This window comes from Arctopsyche grandis, chromosome 3 (assembly GCF_051622035.1).
Source record: "Arctopsyche grandis isolate Sample6627 chromosome 3, ASM5162203v2, whole genome shotgun sequence".
Taxonomy (NCBI): Eukaryota; Metazoa; Arthropoda; class Insecta; order Trichoptera; family Hydropsychidae; genus Arctopsyche; species Arctopsyche grandis.
The window spans coordinates 9181140-9201212 of NC_135357.1; the positions used below are offsets into that span (position 1 = coordinate 9181140).

At 32.0% G+C, this 20073-nt stretch overlaps 1 protein-coding gene across 2 annotated transcripts in view; it reads right to left on the minus strand.

The window, feature by feature from the left end:
* Positions 1–20073, minus strand: part of Sema2a (Semaphorin 2a) — a 512925-nt gene that overhangs the window by 45631 nt on the left and 447221 nt on the right. For both annotated transcript variants that reach the window (XM_077428031.1, XM_077428030.1), the window contains 4 exons: positions 2207–2318; positions 1826–1877; positions 1685–1747; positions 846–953 (listed from right to left, as the gene is read on the minus strand). In XM_077428031.1, coding sequence (XP_077284157.1) covers positions 846–953; positions 1685–1747; positions 1826–1877; positions 2207–2318 — 335 coding nt within the window. The remainder of the gene's footprint in view (positions 1–845; positions 954–1684; positions 1748–1825; positions 1878–2206; positions 2319–20073) is intronic.

Genomic DNA, 20073 nt, shown 5'->3' on the forward strand with positions numbered 1-20073 from the left:
GAAAGCAAATACTAATGAGAAGAATTCAAAATAATATCACGGATAATATGTTAATTTTGTAAGAAAATCTAATAATTTAAAAATGTTTCAAAAAAGTTAGCACTTGAGTTATTCATTTAAATAATTATATTTATATATGTATGTATAAAAAAATTGCCGAATTTTCCGGCGTTGTTCAAAGTGAGAAAAAGTTGAAAGAATATTTTATATGGTGATTTTTGTTTGTAGACTGTTGGGATTATACGAAATTCGGAACACTATCTATGGTTTAAAATTGTAGATTTGCATAGCATATTTATTTATTAATACTACATATATATGTACATTTTACATTTATGTAACCAGCAGCATATGTAGATCAATGGTAAGCATGAAATGCTTTCAATTGTATGGTCACGGGTTCTATCCTTGGGTTTGTGCTGCTAATCAAACCTTGGATATGTGACTCTAAGGTCGATCGCTTCCTATCAGAGCTTGTCAAATAATTTGATTTCATCTAAACGGTTCCAGAAAACTGCCAACCCTGTCTTATCTTTCTTTAAAAAATTCGAGTTTCTCAGCATCTGGATTTATATAAATGTTGCAAATTTGTCTATACATATAATATTTGTCTATGATTGTTAACTTATGTTTCTATTTTCCATATATAATACTTTTAATACTTCTGTACAATGTTTGACCATAGATATCGTGTATAATGATATATGGCCGTATAGCTGTCTAAATAATTGATAATTCTTAATCTGTATAGCGACTCGTCGCGTTGGAGCAATCTGTTAGATGAGTGTGCATAATTGATCGAAAAAGAAATATATAATAGATTTGAATGGTTATATAATACTTACGTATACGACCCAATCCTTGGGGCTGTGAGCATTTGTGCCGCAAAGATACAATCTTGATCCATCTCCCATAGGTTGTATCACTCGTATATGATTCCGGCAATCAAATGACTGTAAATTAATGAAAAATATATATCAGTGAGATTCTTTTGAAATATATTTAAAGCTGGAAAGAAAATTCGACATCGAGCAAAAGGGAACGAACTCGTTCGCAGTACACAGACTGGAAAACTTCAACCAGGGAATACACACGATTTTTTGCCTCCGATCTAACGCCCGAAGGTAATATAAGAAAGTTTTGGCGAAAGTTAATGTTCGCTGTCGAATTTAGTTGAAAAGTTTCACGTGGAGCAGTTTCACCTGTAGAAAATAGGTTCTGGACGCGAAATCAAAAAGGAATCTTGCGGTCTTTTTTTTTTCTCTTTCGACCACCACAGTAGTCTTTCCGAAAGTTTTCCACGACTATAATGCTATATTCTATCACACAGCTATTAGCTTTACGAGTTCGCCGACTTATCGATGATAATTATTGTATGGCAATATATCGAACGCGTGCGAACACCCACATCATTAGACTTTTCTTCATAAATTTTCCCGGCAGGGGTGGTCAACGGTGGGCTGCGTCCTCACCGTAAATACCGAGCAGGTGCCCGGGGGTCGATATAAGGGCCCATAAAGCATTTTGTTCTTGCAATAACTGCCCCATAAATCGTACAGAATGGCCGAAAGGTTTTTATAACTCTTTCACCCAGTCGGAATGTGTGTGCGAGAGATTTTATATTATTTATAATATTGTTTCAAAATTATATTTATGGAAAATCAAATATAAAGGATAAACTAACCTCTGATTTTCCTTTTGATACACACTGGGCTACATTGCTAGGCTCCAAATTTAATGCATCCCGCTGAAAGCAAATAAAACAGATTAATAACACAATAACGTCGCCACCCAATACTCTTTTTTAATTTATAAATATACTTACATCACATAATGATTGACTTATATTGCTCAAATTCAACCTGTAAACTCTGTCCCTGTTAAGAAATAATAATAAAATAAATATCATTAAATATATATAAGTTATAATTCAAGTGTTTCATTTGAATGTAAATATTAAATTTTTCAATTTTTTTTAAATAAAATATAAGATAATTTATCATCAATACTTTTCCTTATTTTGAAAAGGTTCTAATTGCACCTGTTTTAACTGTTAGTAAGAACCTTTTAAAAGTAAGGTAACAAATAATGTATTTAAATTATGCCAGATTTGAAAAAAGAATTTAAGTATAAAATTCGTTTTATTCAATTGAAAACGATATCAAAATTGATTTTTGTTTAATGTATTGTATTTTTTAAGACTTACATAGCGCCAACGTATAGTGTGTTCCGAGAAGGGTCCATAAGGAACGTTCTGAAGTATTGAAGAGATGGTACAGATGATTGTGATGATCCACATGTGAATTCTCTCACGTGATCTGCAAATTAAAAATAAATATATTAGTGTATACAATTTATAATTTTTATTACATATAAAAACTTTTGATTCGGTTAGCGGCTTGGGAGATAATTGAATACAAAAACATAAAAAAGAGGACACCTATAAGGGTAGGTACCATTTCCGGTCAACTTAAAAATTTGAAAAACATTATCGTCATTTGCAAAGTTGCACAGTTCGATAGGACGAACGGTGTTCAAAAAACCCCCAAAATTCACAGACACATTTTTTCTAGATCATGAAAACGCGATCTCAAAAATCTCAAATTAGAATTTTCGCAAGATCACAAAACTTCATATATTGTTACTACGTACATAGAAAAGTAATCAAAAAATATTTATATATAATGCACACATCATTTAAATTTTCATTGTGGAATGCGGCGTATCAAATTTTTACGGTTAGGCTTACATGCATAGGCTTAGAGGTAACGTTGAATATTTTAGAATGAAAAATGCAAATCGTAAATAGCATCGCTTTTTCAATTTTGGCGTATAAAAATGTATGTAAAGTATTCAATAAAAGGCGACGCTTGCATTCCGAGGACGGCCGTTGCACGCGGGAAACCCCGAATGAGTCCTATCCCATTTTCGGCGCGTAGGCCGCACAAAAAGCCTTTGATCTATTCTAGTCCGCGTAGGCTTTTCCGAGAAAATTTTCTTGTATGTGTGTGCATGTAACAGTATCAAAGGAGGCCTTCTACGGATGCTCCGCTATTAGATTTGGGCACGGTAACTCGTTACGTGGAGACGCTGTGAAAAGACGCTCGCCAAACTTCCTAAACGGTCAATATTTCATTTGTAGATGTAAAATATCGTTAAATTGGAACAACGTACACGATATATGTTGTATATCGGAAATGAATATATCGGATTTTTTGTTTTATGAAGACTCATTAATTTTAATACTTTCACCATTATCTTGTACATTTTATTTGTGAACATCGTAAAAATCAACAAGAGTTTCATTTATTACAACCATTCATACATTCTTACTAACCTCTTATACGTTTCACATGGTTTTCGTGTAAGCGGTCATTTTTTATATCCCTTATCTCTTATCCGATCGTTTTCATACTTTGCGATATTGCTCATTTTGGTTATCAATATAAGTTAAGGTACATATCATCCGCAATTACGATGGTGAAAAAATATCGTATTAGACACGTTTGAAAATACTGCATCGTATTACACGGTGACGTTTATCTGTCACAATCATCATTCACAACGGTAGTTTCATTACTTTTCGCCCTGCCATCTCACTGTCAAATTTTAATTATTTAAACGCCTATAACTTTTTCTTTTTTCACTCTATATTTTATAAAATTTGCTTTATAGGTTCTCGTTATCTCTAATATATAAATATTTATAGTTTTGTGGAGGCTTGCTGAGCCAACGGTCTTGGGTGTTGCCACACCGGCCTTTATGCAGGGTGGCAACACTGTTCGGTGAATCTGACAGAATGACGTTTAACCCATAACCTCAAATCAAAACAAACTTTCTAACCAATACAGGCTTAATATATGTACACAGATCAAACAGTGATAGTTTTATTTTTAGTTATTAGTTATCAGCTGATTTAAAAGTTCTACTCCGGTTATATAACTAGTAAACTAAAAATTTTAAAATAAAAACCCTGGTAAAAAAAACTTTTTTAAATACTAACCTTTTTTCGCATACATTTTTAATTTGATTTCAAATTTAATATTTTCCCATGATGCCATTATCAGGTTGACCCTGAGCGACATCTTTTGTATTAAAGTTGTACATATATAAATGTATAGATCATAATTTTTATTTAAATAGTGGTGAAATAGTGAGTAAATAGGATGATTTTGCCAATTTGATTAGGAACCGTTTCAACTATGAAATTAGATAAATTGGCAAACTATGATAGGAAACGATCCACTTGGAGTCACAAATATTCAAGTCTGACCTGCAATACTACATAAATATTTCCGAATACACTCTTTCCATTCGAAGTCAGTCCAGGGTTTGAACCCGGGATCATCTCAGCGGTTAGCATTAAGCAACCACCGAGCTATACTGCTGCTGTAACTTACGCAATATTGATGACTTAAGTCACCAAGTAATCTAATAATTATTGTAACTTGGTTGTTTTTGTTACTAGATTATCTTGGAGTTCTAATGATTTTAAATACAAAAAGTGTATATGCACCACCATAAGATCCCATTCTACCAACTATGACTGTTATTTCTTTTGATATAAATATTACTCTTCTCTTAACAATATCCCCCCTTATTAGCACCAAAAAGCGTGTAATGCTTTCAAACTGAGAGTTCGCAGGTTCAATCCCTGGCCAAGTACAGGTGGCCAGACCTTGCATATGAGACTCTAGGTCGATCGTATCCTTTCAGAGATTGCCAAATTATTTGATTTTATTGAAATGGTTCCAACAAATTGGTCATTTTATGTTTTTTCTCGAAAAACGAGCTTTCAACATGTCGAATTCACTCATTTATAAAATGAAAAAAATATTTGTCAAATTGTCTCTATGATGCTGTATAAATTGTTTATCGAGGTCAGGAAAGCACATTGGGCTTACCTGTACATATATATAAAATAAAGTAAATAATGATCCATCTTGTCGTGTTTTCAATTTTTATTTTTTAGTCAGTAATTCTTAGTATCTTATATCTACATATCTGTACATATATTATATATCCAATATCTCCCCACAATTCAAAGCTTTTCTTATTTGCTTTTGTTTATTCCATTGTTAACATTATTTTTAGACACTATTTTTTCAATGTATGTAATGTACGTTGTAATGCTGTTATTTTCCGTTTTTATAAATACGTAAATAAATCATGAGTATACGCAGTGTATCGTTAAAAATGAAAAAAAAATCATTTCGAAAATAAATAATATCTTTTAAGTATATGTATAATATATCTAAATAATACATATTTATTTATGTATTACAATATATATTATTTATTTATATAAAATAAATATTGCGCAATATTATTTTGACTCGAATGAAGGCTATATTGAAATATTGATTGCACAAAAATTGTACGTTATTAAAAAGTCATTATGGTTATTTTTCATTTTAAATCGTAAAATTCGAATAATCGTTGTGTTCAATGTGAAAATTTGAGAATCTTCGAGCGCGCGAGCGGTAAATTTTTTCCCCTTCGATAAACACGCGTCGTTCAAGACGCCGCTCTATGTATGAAAAAAAAAATAAAGTAAAAACATCAAACGAAAGCGCCGAAAAAACCGGATGTTCTGAAAAGCGCGACGACCGGAATTGGACGACTGAAACAATGAACAGGTCATTCTGAGGAAAATGAATGTTTACATTGTGTTATACGAGCAACAATATATGTACATATGAATATGTATCTACCATTTGTTTATATTAGTTATACTAAATTGAAATGATTTTTATATGTAAGTACTAAATAGTAAGTAAACTTCGTTTACTTATTATTTAGTGCTTACAAGAGAGATTTCCTCAATTCAAACAATAAAATATGGAAATAAAAGAAATTTTATATTTTCGGGTAATAGTAGAGCATATTTGCAATCGATTATGATAGACAGGTGTTAAAATTTACAACGTTCTCGAATTGAAATCCAATTTCAAAACTTCGATATGCGAAGTGAATTAAGTGCGCCTCGAACTTATTGATTCCTGCCTCGTCGATGAATAATTTATTTATGCAAATGACCGTTGTTCGCGTCGCCGTCAAAATTAACGGGTCGCTCGTCGACGACCTTCATTTTTCCTTTTCCCTCCATTTCGCAAGAGACTTTTCCGCTTTTCCGACGCAGCGAAATACGCGGCGCTTTTTTTTCTCCACCGCCAAACTGAAAATTTACATGCTAAAGATTTTCCCGGCTACGTTTGCAAATTGGCAATACGAATTCGGAAAGTCGATAGCTCGAAACGTTGTACTCAAATAACAAATTATTTGCATACACATCGATCCGCAGATAAGATCGCCTCGCATTCTCAATATCGATTTCATATTTTTTACACATTAACTTTTATACACACAAGTGTACAGAATTCGGTGACGCGTGCGAATATAACGACCGCGATTAACAAGTGTCGTCGTCATCCTAGTGAAAAGATTCGATGTAATCTGATAAACCGGTAGCTATAGGCGAGTGCAATCATGCGTTTCAAACGGGAATGTATGTGTATATTGTATAAACTATATGTTCGAGATATGTCTCCTTTGATTATTCGCATGATGGGTGTGTTAAGTTCCAGTGGTAGCGTTTCTTAATCGGATTAAACGCTCTACGGCTAAAAATTACTCGGATCTGCGTCCAACGAAGCGAAAAAGTATTTATTTGAAGTTGGCCGGGATGGCTTGTGTGCATTTTTGGTTGAAACCGGAAGTATTTCAAGCGGATGCACTCGCGTTCGAGCTGGTATGAAATTTCAACGTTCGCTCGGTTGCGTTTGAGGTATTTCAACTATTTCACGTGCGACTTGTCGGCAACTGCAAGCGTAATAAATTCGAGATAAGTACAAAATTCGCTCAAAAATAAAATGGTATATGGCAGGTGAAAATCCGTACCAAATTAACGACCTGTGCGCTAAATTTGAGGATGATTCGATTTGCAGAGTTCATAACCATAACGTTCAAAGGGAGGGTGCTCTATGAAATAAAGATGAAAATATCGAGTACATACATACATATGAGCCGTTATAATTGATGTTCTTTTCAATAAATATCTTTGAAAAGAAATGTTTTGCGTATAACAATATTTAATAATACTGGTGGCCTGTTATACGTTTATTCTGCTTTTCCTAGATGCTTGAAATATCGAATTAAAATAAGTGATAACAATTTGTAAATAAAGTCAAACATAAATTGTGTGTTTGGAAAATAATTTGGTAATAAGACCACTGTCACTTTCAAATATAGCGACTCATACATATGTACATATATTGATTGCATGGATAGTTTTTAAATACTACTGAATTTTATCGAAAATCTTCGTTTTGAATGTATAATAACTTAAGATGTTTAATATATTATTAAGCTGATATAGTATAACAGATTAATGTAATGGAGGTGGGAATAGCTGTAAAATTAACGAAAAATGGACAAAAGAGTATAAAAGAGAGCAAGGAGACGAGATGACGTCGTAAAGAAAATTTTGCTCAGAACAGATATGAATGGAAGCGTCTTGACTATTTATTTATTTTTACATCTAAAGCACATTTGATTCTAGTTGATGTACCAGATTAAGATTCTATTAAAATTTTAATAAAATCTTGACTTTTCCATAACTTCATCTAGATTCTAGATAATTTAAAGCTTCATATTCGATATTCGAATATTTGGCAGCCGTAAACTCTTAAAGAGGCCATAATCCACTATTAGCTAGTTAATTATGATGACATTAATCCATACATACAAAGATACATATGTATGTATTTTGAATTTTTATGCATGTACATATATTATAATTGTTTTGAAACTTTTGAAACAAAGAAAACTTTCTGGAAAAAGTAAATATCAGAATGTTAGAAGTTCAGTAATATATTTTATACAATTCAATAAAGTTCATAAATTGATTTTCGTTTAAAACCCTTGAAATAAAGTACAATTGTAGAGATAAATGAATAATACTTGTACAATGAACTTGCGATAGTCATACTTTTATACCCACAACTTAATTCAATGCACAGCTTATTACTTTTAATAAGCGTCAGAATATTGATATTGAATATGTTTCGTTACTTATTCTACATAGATCATAATTAAAAAAAAAAACTATGTATATTTACATATACAAGTTTAGGGTGCCCATTTAATAAGAAGAGTTATAGTAATGACGTTACGAGATAATTGGAAAAGAAAGCTATACATTGTACGTAAAGCAACGAACCAATAAATGCAATAATCGACCAGGTTGTGGCAACTTTCATAAATTGCCATTGTATTAAATAACGTTTCCTGCCTTCGGAAAAACGGGAAAGCGCACAGGAAGGGGGGAAAAACTTATTGGCTCACGCCTGGCCGAACACCGGCTCTCCAATAACCCGCCCAAGCTTTGATACAAGACGATAAAATCTCTGAACTAATCGACTATCATCTGATAAATTCCGATTTTCGCTACACGTTTCATATTTAACGGCACGCTCGTTAAGCGCTTTCGCGCTTCAAGAACACCGGCGATGTTAATCAACTTTGTGCGTCGAATTATAATATATTGGATATAAATATTCGAATTCCAGACGACGAAGCCCCATTCCTCGAGGGTGGATGACCCGACTTGGTGGTTGCCAGATGCGGCCAAACTTATTGATAATTAAATTTGCGGTCAAAGTACAAAGACGTTCGCTAAGTGTTTATTGGATTTGAACCTGAGCGCGCTTTAGTGGTGGTAGTCGGGCGAGTTTGCATCTGACGATTATTAAATTTGAAGCGAATCTCGCAAATGGCATTCGACAAACTTGGGCGATGGGAAAGTTTTATGTGACGCTCTCATACGAATTTTACATTGGATTTGTTCAAACTTACATAATCATGAATACCGTTACTTATGTATGTACATACATATGTATATTTGTTTGAAAATATTCGATAAATTCGACTTTTTACCAAAGCTTACATAATATAATTTTCGAATTATTTCAAATTCCTTTGTAAAGTATTTTATATAAAAAGCAGTTTGTATCTACATACATTAAAACATTACAATTTACTTATTTTCTATGCAAATGTAATCATCGATTATGATTTATTATTATTTATTTTATTTACGATTATTTATTTTATTTAATCAATCATGCACAATTGTCTTACAAATCGCTCCAATGCGACAAATGTACTATAAAAATCAAGAAATATCAATTATAAATACATAATAATTATGTATTTTTACATAAAACATGACATCTGTGGTAAAACATTCTACAGAAGCATTGTGAATATTATACAATGCAAATACGATCAACACCCACAGATACTTATATGGAGAAATTTGCAGCATTCATAAAAGACAGCGAAAAATCGAGATGCTGAATAATTCAATTCTTTTCGAGAGAGATGGACAGGGATGTCAATTTTTGCAGGAACCGTTTCAATGAAAATCATAAAAATTGGCAAACTTTGATAGGAAATGATAGACCTAGTCCCAAACCAAGGTATGGCCAGCAGAAACCAGTGGGACACGAAATCGTGGACATTTGGTTCGAAAGCATTATATGGTAACCACTAGTCCATGTAGTGATCCTGACAGAATATATGTATGTTCATACATATGTACATATGTATACCGATGTTAGACTTCATATTATATGCATATATTATTCTTAAATCAAAAACCATGGATTAAAATATATGTATCTATCAATATATTGGTTATAAAAGTAATTAGGATTATAAGCATTAAAAACAACGTAAAAGCTATTACATAATGGCAAACTCAGAAATTTAATGTGATGTCAAAATAAAGCGTGCATCAATTCTTAAATTGATTATATATGTATATAGGTTTTCGTTGTATTCCACATATAAAGTATTAAATGTACATATTAAAATAAATTGAAAACGAATTAGGTATACGTATATGGTTTTTTATACTTCATCATTTCAAATTCTACATATATTCCGTTATGAATAAAAATTATACAATTTTCGTAATACTACGAAACATAAATTGAAATTTGGAGTATTAAACCATGTGAAATTTTTCTGCGGAAGAAAAGAGCAATTGAAAAATATACACAAGACTTTTACGGACAATGAATCCACATCTATATCACAAGCAGTGTGCATTTGGGGCGTCAATGGAATCGGAAAATCAGACTTGGCTATAAAATACGCAAATAATCAATCCGATCATTATTTAAACACAATATTTATCAATGCCGAGAAGAGAGAGACTGTTGATAAATATTTCAGATGCTTACTCACAAAAGAACCGTCTGAATATATACGAGTATATCGTATAAATGACTAACAATTTAAATCACATTCTTCAAAGTATGACACATTCACAAAAAGTAAAGAAGACGTCGCATTATTCTAACTGGACGGTTAATTTTTCTAACGAAATGAAACAAAATCGCATCACGTATAATATAACATAATTGCAGTAATAAAAGTTTAATGTCTACATTTGGGAAAATTGGCCTAGAGACTTCAACGAGCGGTGAGCGCCGAAAATCGACGAACGCATCCTCCGTAACGAATCGCCGTTATAACGGATCATTACTTTCTTTTTGCGTTCATTAAACTGGCGAACGATCCCGACTGTTTATAGCACGTCTGCTTGCACGTTAATCAAACTTATTTTACGACCGGCGCTCATTTAACGTCGATTTTAAACGTCGTGTGTGATAGTTAAATCAGGATTAAAATGTGAGGGTGTGAACGGCAATCGTTAAGACGACTGTTAACGGCTACCCCGTTGCGATCGACTAACGGCCGATGCGAAGCCTTCCTAATAAGGGTGTTTAATTGCCGTGGAGCGTTAACGCGGGTTAACGTCGCCGTTATGCGAATTTGTGGCGTTTATCTTCGATTGCGTCGTACCTCGAGATGTAATAATGCAGTGTTCGCCGTTAACCGAGTCGTGTGCGTCGTTCGATCGTTAATAACGGCTAAATTGGATGGCGAACCCTTTCTACGAACGGTGCATCATATACTGATAATTAAAAGAACAATACCAGAGTTAGTTAACACTCACAATAAAAGTAATTATTGCAAGTTTGTCAATTTTATTTTGAAAATGGACCTAAAATCCATATTAAATTAGATGAAAACAAACTTTTTGGGCAAAAAAAGCAAATTATAATAAAAATCGTTTTCAAATTTAATAACAATAAGAAGATTTAAAATAATTTAGCGAACCGGAATATAACAACACCTGTAAGTATAATAAATAATGAATTCAGACAAACGAAAACGCAATTCCAAATATATATAATACATACATATAATTTCTAACAATATATTCATACCTGAAATAAAACAAGCGTTCATGAGAATGATTTAGGAAGAGTAGGCACAATCTAATTTGTACGAGAAGACAAGAGAATATTTCCCGTGATGTGATAAGGGATTCGCAGAGTACCATAACAACGATGACACGCTAAGACGTTTCTTGTATCATACGAACAAAACCCGTCCGGATACACGTATAATATAAATACGAAAGCTATACATGTATAAACACATATATTAATTCGAAGTATATGTATTGTACTCGTACGTATGGGAAACTTCGCGTAATGAAAACGAGGCCTTACTACACGCGGACAAGATGGAAATTGTTTCGCATGTACGGTGACAGTGACACGCGAGTGACAGGAAGAGTGACACGATCGTGGAATGCTGCGTGGGCGTGTTTGATTTATGAAATTAGACGTCATTTCAGGAATGTTTTGACAGCCAGTGTAATAATTCTAATCGCGATGTGAACATCTCTTATAAGAGTGAGGGTCAGATACGAAGTTGGAGCGTTCTGCTTGCGGGTGGAATTTATTATTACCTACATACATATATATGTATGTACATACATATGAAGATACAATATATTTACATATGAGCCGTTATATTTGAAAATGGTGAAAATCCATTTTTCTTCATTTTGAGAAATATTTCGAAAAACATTAAATATGAGGTTTTGCATTTTACAATATTTAAAATTCAGGTGGCCCGTAATGTTTTTTTTCTGCCTTTCTGAGAATCTGGACATATCGAATTAAAATTAGTGATGACAATTTGTGAATTTATTCAAACTGAAATAGTGTTTTTGGAACTGAAAATTGGTCTTCCGTCACTTTCAACTAGATATAACGGCTCATATGTAAGTAAGTTGTATATTAATAAATTCGGAATATGTGCACAGAAGAGTGAAAAAATATATATATATATATATATATATATATATATATATATATATATATATATATATATATATATATATATATATATTATTTAAATTAAAAGCAATTAATTAATTCGAAAAAAATCATGATCATTCCTTGTAATTCATTATTTTGAGAAAGAATAATTACTTATAATTTTTTAATCGAATGATTTATTATGGAATAGTTTGAGTTTGTAATTGTTTTCTTTATTTATAAATTAATAGAAACTTTGCTTTGACTTATTTCTACCATAGGTGTCATTACAGGTTGCCCCAAGGTGACATATAATGGTAAAATTTTTGTACGTTATAATGTTTAGTACTTATACTAAATATTACAAAACAATTATTATTATTCAATACAATAGCGTCAATTATGGACTGCTAAAATCAACAAATTCGATATACGACGAGTTTGCGAGAAACAAATTCTACATACAATGTATATTAATATATAGGTAAGCATATTTACATTAATATCAACAAATTCGATATGCGATAGATTTGGTAAAAACTAAAGGGGGAGGATATTATACCTATGTATATATTATATTCTCTTACAATAACAGTCTTATCTTATCTTACATATTATAAGAGACATACATTTTCTCGCACAGCCTCTTTTTCCATTTTAGTTGATGCTGGATGAGCTCTAGTGGTGATAATTATACATATACATATGTATGTATGTACATGTAAGGTTAAACTCTAAACTTACATTGCAAGATATTACAAAACTTCAAATATGCACTATATTTGAAAATTGTATAACTAAATAAGTATACGTTTTGATATTAGTACTTTCATCTAAAAGTAATATACAACTATGATGTAAAAATTATAATCTTTGAATGGCATCATTATACATATACATATGTATACAAAAGATTCTATCAATGAAGATCATAAAATAAAATGTATTTAGACAGAATGGAATAATTAGATCTGTTGCCAAATTTAGATCAATGTATGACTCATTTTGTATGCATGATTCAAATAATCTTTTTGTTATAATACCAAAGATTTTAAATATATATTTTAAGACCGTATCTTGCAGTTTGCGTGCCCATTCTATTTGAATAATAATATACTGCTGAAGTTGTGTAAGTGACAAAGCACACTCCCCTTAAATAACTATCAATTTTCGTATCGTAGCTCGGTAACTCACAGCGCAGAATTTGTTTTTTCAGAGGAAAAACTTGCTCTAGGTGCAAAAGCTCTCGTCACAGAAAGAAAGCTCTCCTCCTTTCTCCACACCGTCTCCCCTGTCGACGTAAATAAATTGAAATATGATTTTGTCACTCGATAGATTTCCATCGAGTCGGTTTTTCCCTGAACGATGACAATACGTCGCGATTTTCACCGTGTTCTGGCATTCATCTCAACATCGTCTCGCGTGTCCTCTTCACACAATATACATTTTATAATACAAGTAAACCCATACAAACATACATATAATATATAATATGGTGTATTTAAGTTATATTTAGATGTAATAAAGAATTCTATATATGAGCCGTTATATTTGAAACTTGAGTCCACTTTTCTTCATTTTGATTACATATATTTCGCAAAACAAGAATTATGATATTTTGCGTTTAAAAATGTTTAAAAATATTGGTGGCCTATAGTACGTCAATTCTGCTTTTCCGAGATTCAAGACATATCGAATTAAAATAAGTGAAAACAATGTGTGAATTAAGTCAATCAGGAATAGTGTTTTTTAAACTGAAAATTGGACTTCTGCCAATTTCAATTATAAATATACATATTATATATTTAAAAACTACTATGAGAATCATATACAAGTAATTTTCCGTTGAATGAATTTGTTGAATATTATATTTATACACGAAATTGTGAAAAATAAAGTAAAAAGCTCGCGTCCTTCGCAAGGTAATTCCACGTTAACCCTTAAAGCGCAGTCGCCTCGTTACGCACACCGCGCAAAACTCACCGAAATAGAAGAATGGAGATGTGCGTAAGCGCTTGCCCTTTATTCGATTCCAGGTAGGTACTACCCTAACCCTTCATTTGCATACTTTTGTTTTTCCTTAATGCGGGTACCGCAACGCGCACCTGTTACGCATCTTTAGAATGGTTTTTACGTATTCTTTTACGCGAACGCGCCCGTTCGCTTTGCGAATATCTATATTTTATGTTAGCGCGTGCGAGTGTGTGTGTGTTTTTCCGTGTCCCATTTTTAGTCGACGAAAATTTATGGGAAAGGAGAAACTTTCGGTCCAGGTCTCTCGCTCTCACTCTGAATAAGGCCATCCCGCACATTTTTATCTGGCGAATTTCCATAATCCCGTTCGGCTTTTGCGCCTCAACGTATTCTTACATATGTCACTACCGAATTTTTACTTTCACATACGAATAATACCTACATATTTTTATTTAAATTTAAATTTAAGTCTTTTTACATATTTATTTTTGTTGTAACACAAAGCCATTTACACAATAACAAATAGATATACATTCTTAAATGTGTCTAAAAGACGTTCGTTTCAAAAATATTTATTTGTTTTATTATTTATTTATTTAAAAGTTTTGGATTATTTTGGCAATACAGGACATAATGGCCTACATAATAAAACAATAGAGGGAGGAAAATAAATTAATAGATAGAACAAAAATCAAAAGCAAAAAATAAGATAAAAAGAAAAAAAACAACATTTAAACACAATCGTAAAATAAACAGTAAAGTAATAAAATAGTTTTAATTTTGAATATGACGGTTTGACTATTTACATAATGTTTACATACATACATATATTCAATAATTTTATCTCAAGATTGTTTATTTTGTCTCATGATTCACACTGGTAAAAAGGGGCGAATTCCCCCCTCGAAAAAAGACTCAATTAATGTACCCCAGTATATAAAAGTTTACAATTATCGGTCACTAAAACAGTTTCAATGTACATACATATATTTACTTCACATTTAAACTTTGCCAACAAGTAAAATACGAATTCAAGACACAAAAAAACATAGCTCTACCTGAGAAAATATTCAAATTTTTACAATATGTTTAATAAAGTTGGACCTCATTTTAAAACTCTATATACGCGACCATTCTAACAGTCTGTAAATGAAATATTTACCAATTCTAATGGTGGAACTTAAGAAAAATAAGAGTAGATGAATCTTATAGCATACAAACAGCCCCTAGCCCCAGTCATGCTGACTTACAGATGGATCTTGTAAATCTGAATACACGAATAATACCGTTGAAATGTTTGAGGTTTTTGTTTGATCATAAAAACGGATACTTAAAATGAAAATGAGTTTTTAAAATTACATCACATATGTATGTATGTAGGTAAATACATAATAATAAAATGATTGAAAATCATACTATTTTTGAGTTATGAACTTAATACGATTCATGAACAACTTTGTACGGAATATAAAATTCATAATAATAAACAAACATGTGCGTAATGTTCACAATATTCAAAAAAACAAGCCAAAAAGCCTTTTAGTATTGTTTTTATTACACATTACATCTTCATGGAATGCGAAAGTAAAACTTTTTTCGTTGAACGAAAAAAAGGCGACACGCATATTCGTTCCCATAAATCCGCGTATGATTTATTTCGGCTCTGTCCGACACGGAAAAGCTTTGAATTTTCCCAGAATTTCCATGGCGAAAATGCCGCAGCGCATTAAATGGAATACGACGGACACAATATTTCAGAGAAAAACCTGGAAAAACGATTTCGAAACGATCGAATAGTGCTGTTCGAATTTCATTAGAGGACTTACATATTATGAAAAAAAAAATGGCATAAAGATGATTTGTAATCGGCGAATGTCAGACATTGCAAAATCCGACTCATCCGGCACACGTTATCGTAACAAAGTTGATTTCACGGTTCTTTGAACACAAAGGTCCTCACTCACGCCGAAGGGAAGCAAGGAGCGGCCTTTAGCTCGGGGGATGGGAATTAATTTTGAACTAATCAAAATCTGATTTGCGCTAATGTATTATCCGAGGCATTTTCAAATTTGATTAATTTAGGATTTCCTGTCGGCGATGCGGATTACTTCCGCCCCAAAGACACTCATCTCCGCAACGTCAAATATTACATAGGTATAATGTGTATACAGACACATCAAAAATAATCTGTATATATAAATATAAATATATTCTATGTGTTCAGAAGTGAGTTTTTTCGTAGAAGAAGGAGTTTGAGAGTTGCGTGATAAATGATTGAGTTCAGCGACAGATGTCAAAGAAGTCGTAAAGAAGATGAAAAATCAAAGCGGAAGCGTGCACAAAATCACGGAAAATATCAGCAAGAGGAAAAGTCACTCCCGTTCACATTTAGAACGTTCATATCAAGTAAAGTAATATTTGTACGTATACGAATGCATGCAAAATTCAGTATAAAATATAAATATAAAAAAATTGCACTTTTTTAATTACATCGTTTCAAAGCTGTGATCATATTATATATGAATAATTTGAATACATATGTCACGTTATATTTGAAAGCGGCATAAGTTCACTTTTCTTCATTTCGAGAAATATTTCGCAAAACATTTGATATAATTTTTCGAGTTAAATAATATTTAAAAATACTGATATAAGTTTATTCTTCTTTTCCGAGATTCTGAACATATGGAGTAAAAATAAGTAATAACAATTTGTGAATTAAGTTAAACAAAAATTGTGTTTGCGAAAATGAAAATTTGACTTCCGCCACTTTCAAATTTATGGCTAATATGTTGAAAATTTTCAACTAAAAATATGTAGAAAAACAGCTTTTTCATTTTTATTTGCTCAATTTGATTTTTTAAATTAATTTTTGATTCATTGTTTTTAATTATACGTTCATCAAATATTTATAAGGAATTCACAGAATCCACCAGTAAAGTTCGTACCAATGCAGTACTTATGTACATAATATATACAAAAAAATCGATTCGTTGGTTGAGTTTTAAAAGCTTTAAAATCCAACTTTAATCTACCCATGTTTGTATATCTATATAAAGTACATATTTATGTGTATATTTAGAAGCGTTCGCTACTTTCCGTCTTTCAGAGTGCCGATAGAATTTTCAGAGGCGAAAAGAAAACGTTAAGCTTTTCCCGAAGCGGGTGTACGAGAATTGGGAAACTCCGTTAACACTTCACAGAGCAAATCCTCGAGATTGGCAAAGAATTCGCAAACACACACACACACACACACACATACACACACACATACACACGTACAACATTCACGTACACGTTCCGATCAGTGGATGTGTGCGTTTTAAACGGTGTAGAAAATTAAATTCATACAAATAGAAAATTTCGTTGAGATTACGGCGAACGCGAAAGCGAGATGAAAATGCGATACTTATTTTTTGGCCTTTTACTATCGTGAATAATATTGTGAGAGGAAAAATATTTTGATCAAATTTTCCCCAATGTCGCGTCGCTCCAGCAAAGGTCGCACGCTTATTTGCTATACACATTTTGCTTATTATAATCAAAGAAAAATTTTCCACGAGCATTGCTTTTCGCTAGAACAAACTTGATAGAAGTGAAAGTTTGCCGAGAGAAAAACTCCAAAGGGAAAAATAAGCGTTGACGCGAAGCACACGTTGATGTCAAATAACATCAGTTAAATAAAAATTTCCTTTTGTTTGAACTCTCTTTTTCACGAGTTAAATGTAAATAATATATTCGACGAAACAAAAATATGTGCAAGACATGAAAAGCTTTTCAATTATTTATCAAAGTAACAAAAAGTTGTCACGACGATTAATAAATACAATACGTGTAAAATATGATCAGCTGCTTATGAATTTCATACAAGTCATTTTATCGTTTTATATTTTCTAATATACAAATATTTGTACATACATACATATGTACGAATTATGTATATCCAAATGCTTATGAAACATAATTTATTATTAAATGTACCCAAATGTAAAAACAATGTACATACTTTATATTGTTAAATATTCATTAGAAATTTGCTATTTAATAATAAATAAATAAATAAAATACAATACTCAATTAATATAGAACCTGTATGTATATACATAGGTATCCATATTATAATTATCATATCTCTTATTTTAAACAATTTTAAAGATATTTTAATTTTAATTTAATTTAATTTTACATTTATGTTTCAGTTGAAGTGTATTTTAAGTTGTAAGATATACCAACTGGCATTTTAGGTCATTCATATTCGAATACAATTCAACTAGTAAATTTTACCTCTACAAGCACTAAACTTTCAACAATATGCGTCAATTGTAATATAACAGTTGAGTTGTGACAGCTCTGATGGTATTAAGAATGCTTTAGAATTCAATAATGCGTTAATATTTTCTAGATATTACGAATAAGGTAATGAGTACCGTATAACGATAATTTTCTTACGATAACCCAATTTACTAGTCGAGTGACGTTCTCACGAAAACCTAACCTATCCATCTTACCTCGCACCAACTTATAGTTGAAGTGTATTTTCAGTGGTGATATATTATATTATGACTAGTTGGAATGTTATTTGCCATAAATCAACTTACGTTGGTTAGATGGAACTTATTCCACTAGTCAAAATATATTACAACTGAAAGATATATGTACTTAAACTGTAACATATACTTGGTAACAGTTTCCAATCCAATGCGCTTTCCTGTCCAATTACAAACATCGATAAATAATTATATTTTCATAGAGACATTTATGGACAAATTCTAAAATACTAATTTTTGAGAAACACATATAGGTACATTTACAGAGTGGGTTACATATTTATATCATAACCAATGAATTCGAGATGCTATAAACACTAAGCTGCGAGAGACAGAATAGGTTTCCAACTTTTGTAGAATCGTTTCAACAATGTAATCAGATGTATTTCCAAACTCTGATAGGAAATGATCGAACTGGAGTCACATACATACATATGTATATCCGAGGTCTGACCAGCAACACCTATATTGAAATAGATTTTTATTTCATACAGTTTCATATATACATATATATATATATATATATATATATATATATATATATATATATATATATATATTTTAAGTTGAGATTCAAAATGAAATAATAACGTTACTTTGGCAACTCAACGTATACAATACGTAAACACATACATACATACATATACTATCTGGAGGGCGTGTGTGCGTATGTACAGATGGTCCAGAGTCCCAGTTCAATGGGGTTTTGCCCCTTGCACTACTTGTCACGGTCACGCGACCCTCCAAATTAATATAACCGGACGGGGAATAATGCCCTGCTCGGGGTTGAAAATACCCCAGAACCCCTACTGGGAGTCCTGTTGCACGCCGGACAATCTGCCTTTCCGTATACCTCTTATTTTTGGCCCTTTTTACGTATCGAATGATGGACCCTCACCTTTATTGACGTGGGTCCTTCACATGCACCGTCTTGGGATTGGGTTATTTACAAGAACCATCTCCTTAGATGCAACTAAGCATTTCTCAAAGCTTTTCTAATCTAAACACATTTCCTGAACATATGTACGCTTCGAATATACGCACGAATGTATGCATATTGAAAGAATCAAAAAAATCATATAACAACGAGTCGATAAAGATCCATTTGAGATTGAATCTTTACATGTTTATATTTTTAGGATTTTTGTAAGATATGAAGAGGATATCCTCTTTTATACCTCGCAATTGGTAATTCAAATATGTAATGAATCAATGAATGGAAATAATGCATCTGGAAAAATGTGTAATTGTCGTTGTTAATAATGACTGCTTTCTGTTACTTTACTTTCCTTTATTGAAGAAGAGAAGAGGGACTGCCGGCTGGTGTGTGGTGATTGGCACATCACATATCGAATGTTAAATTG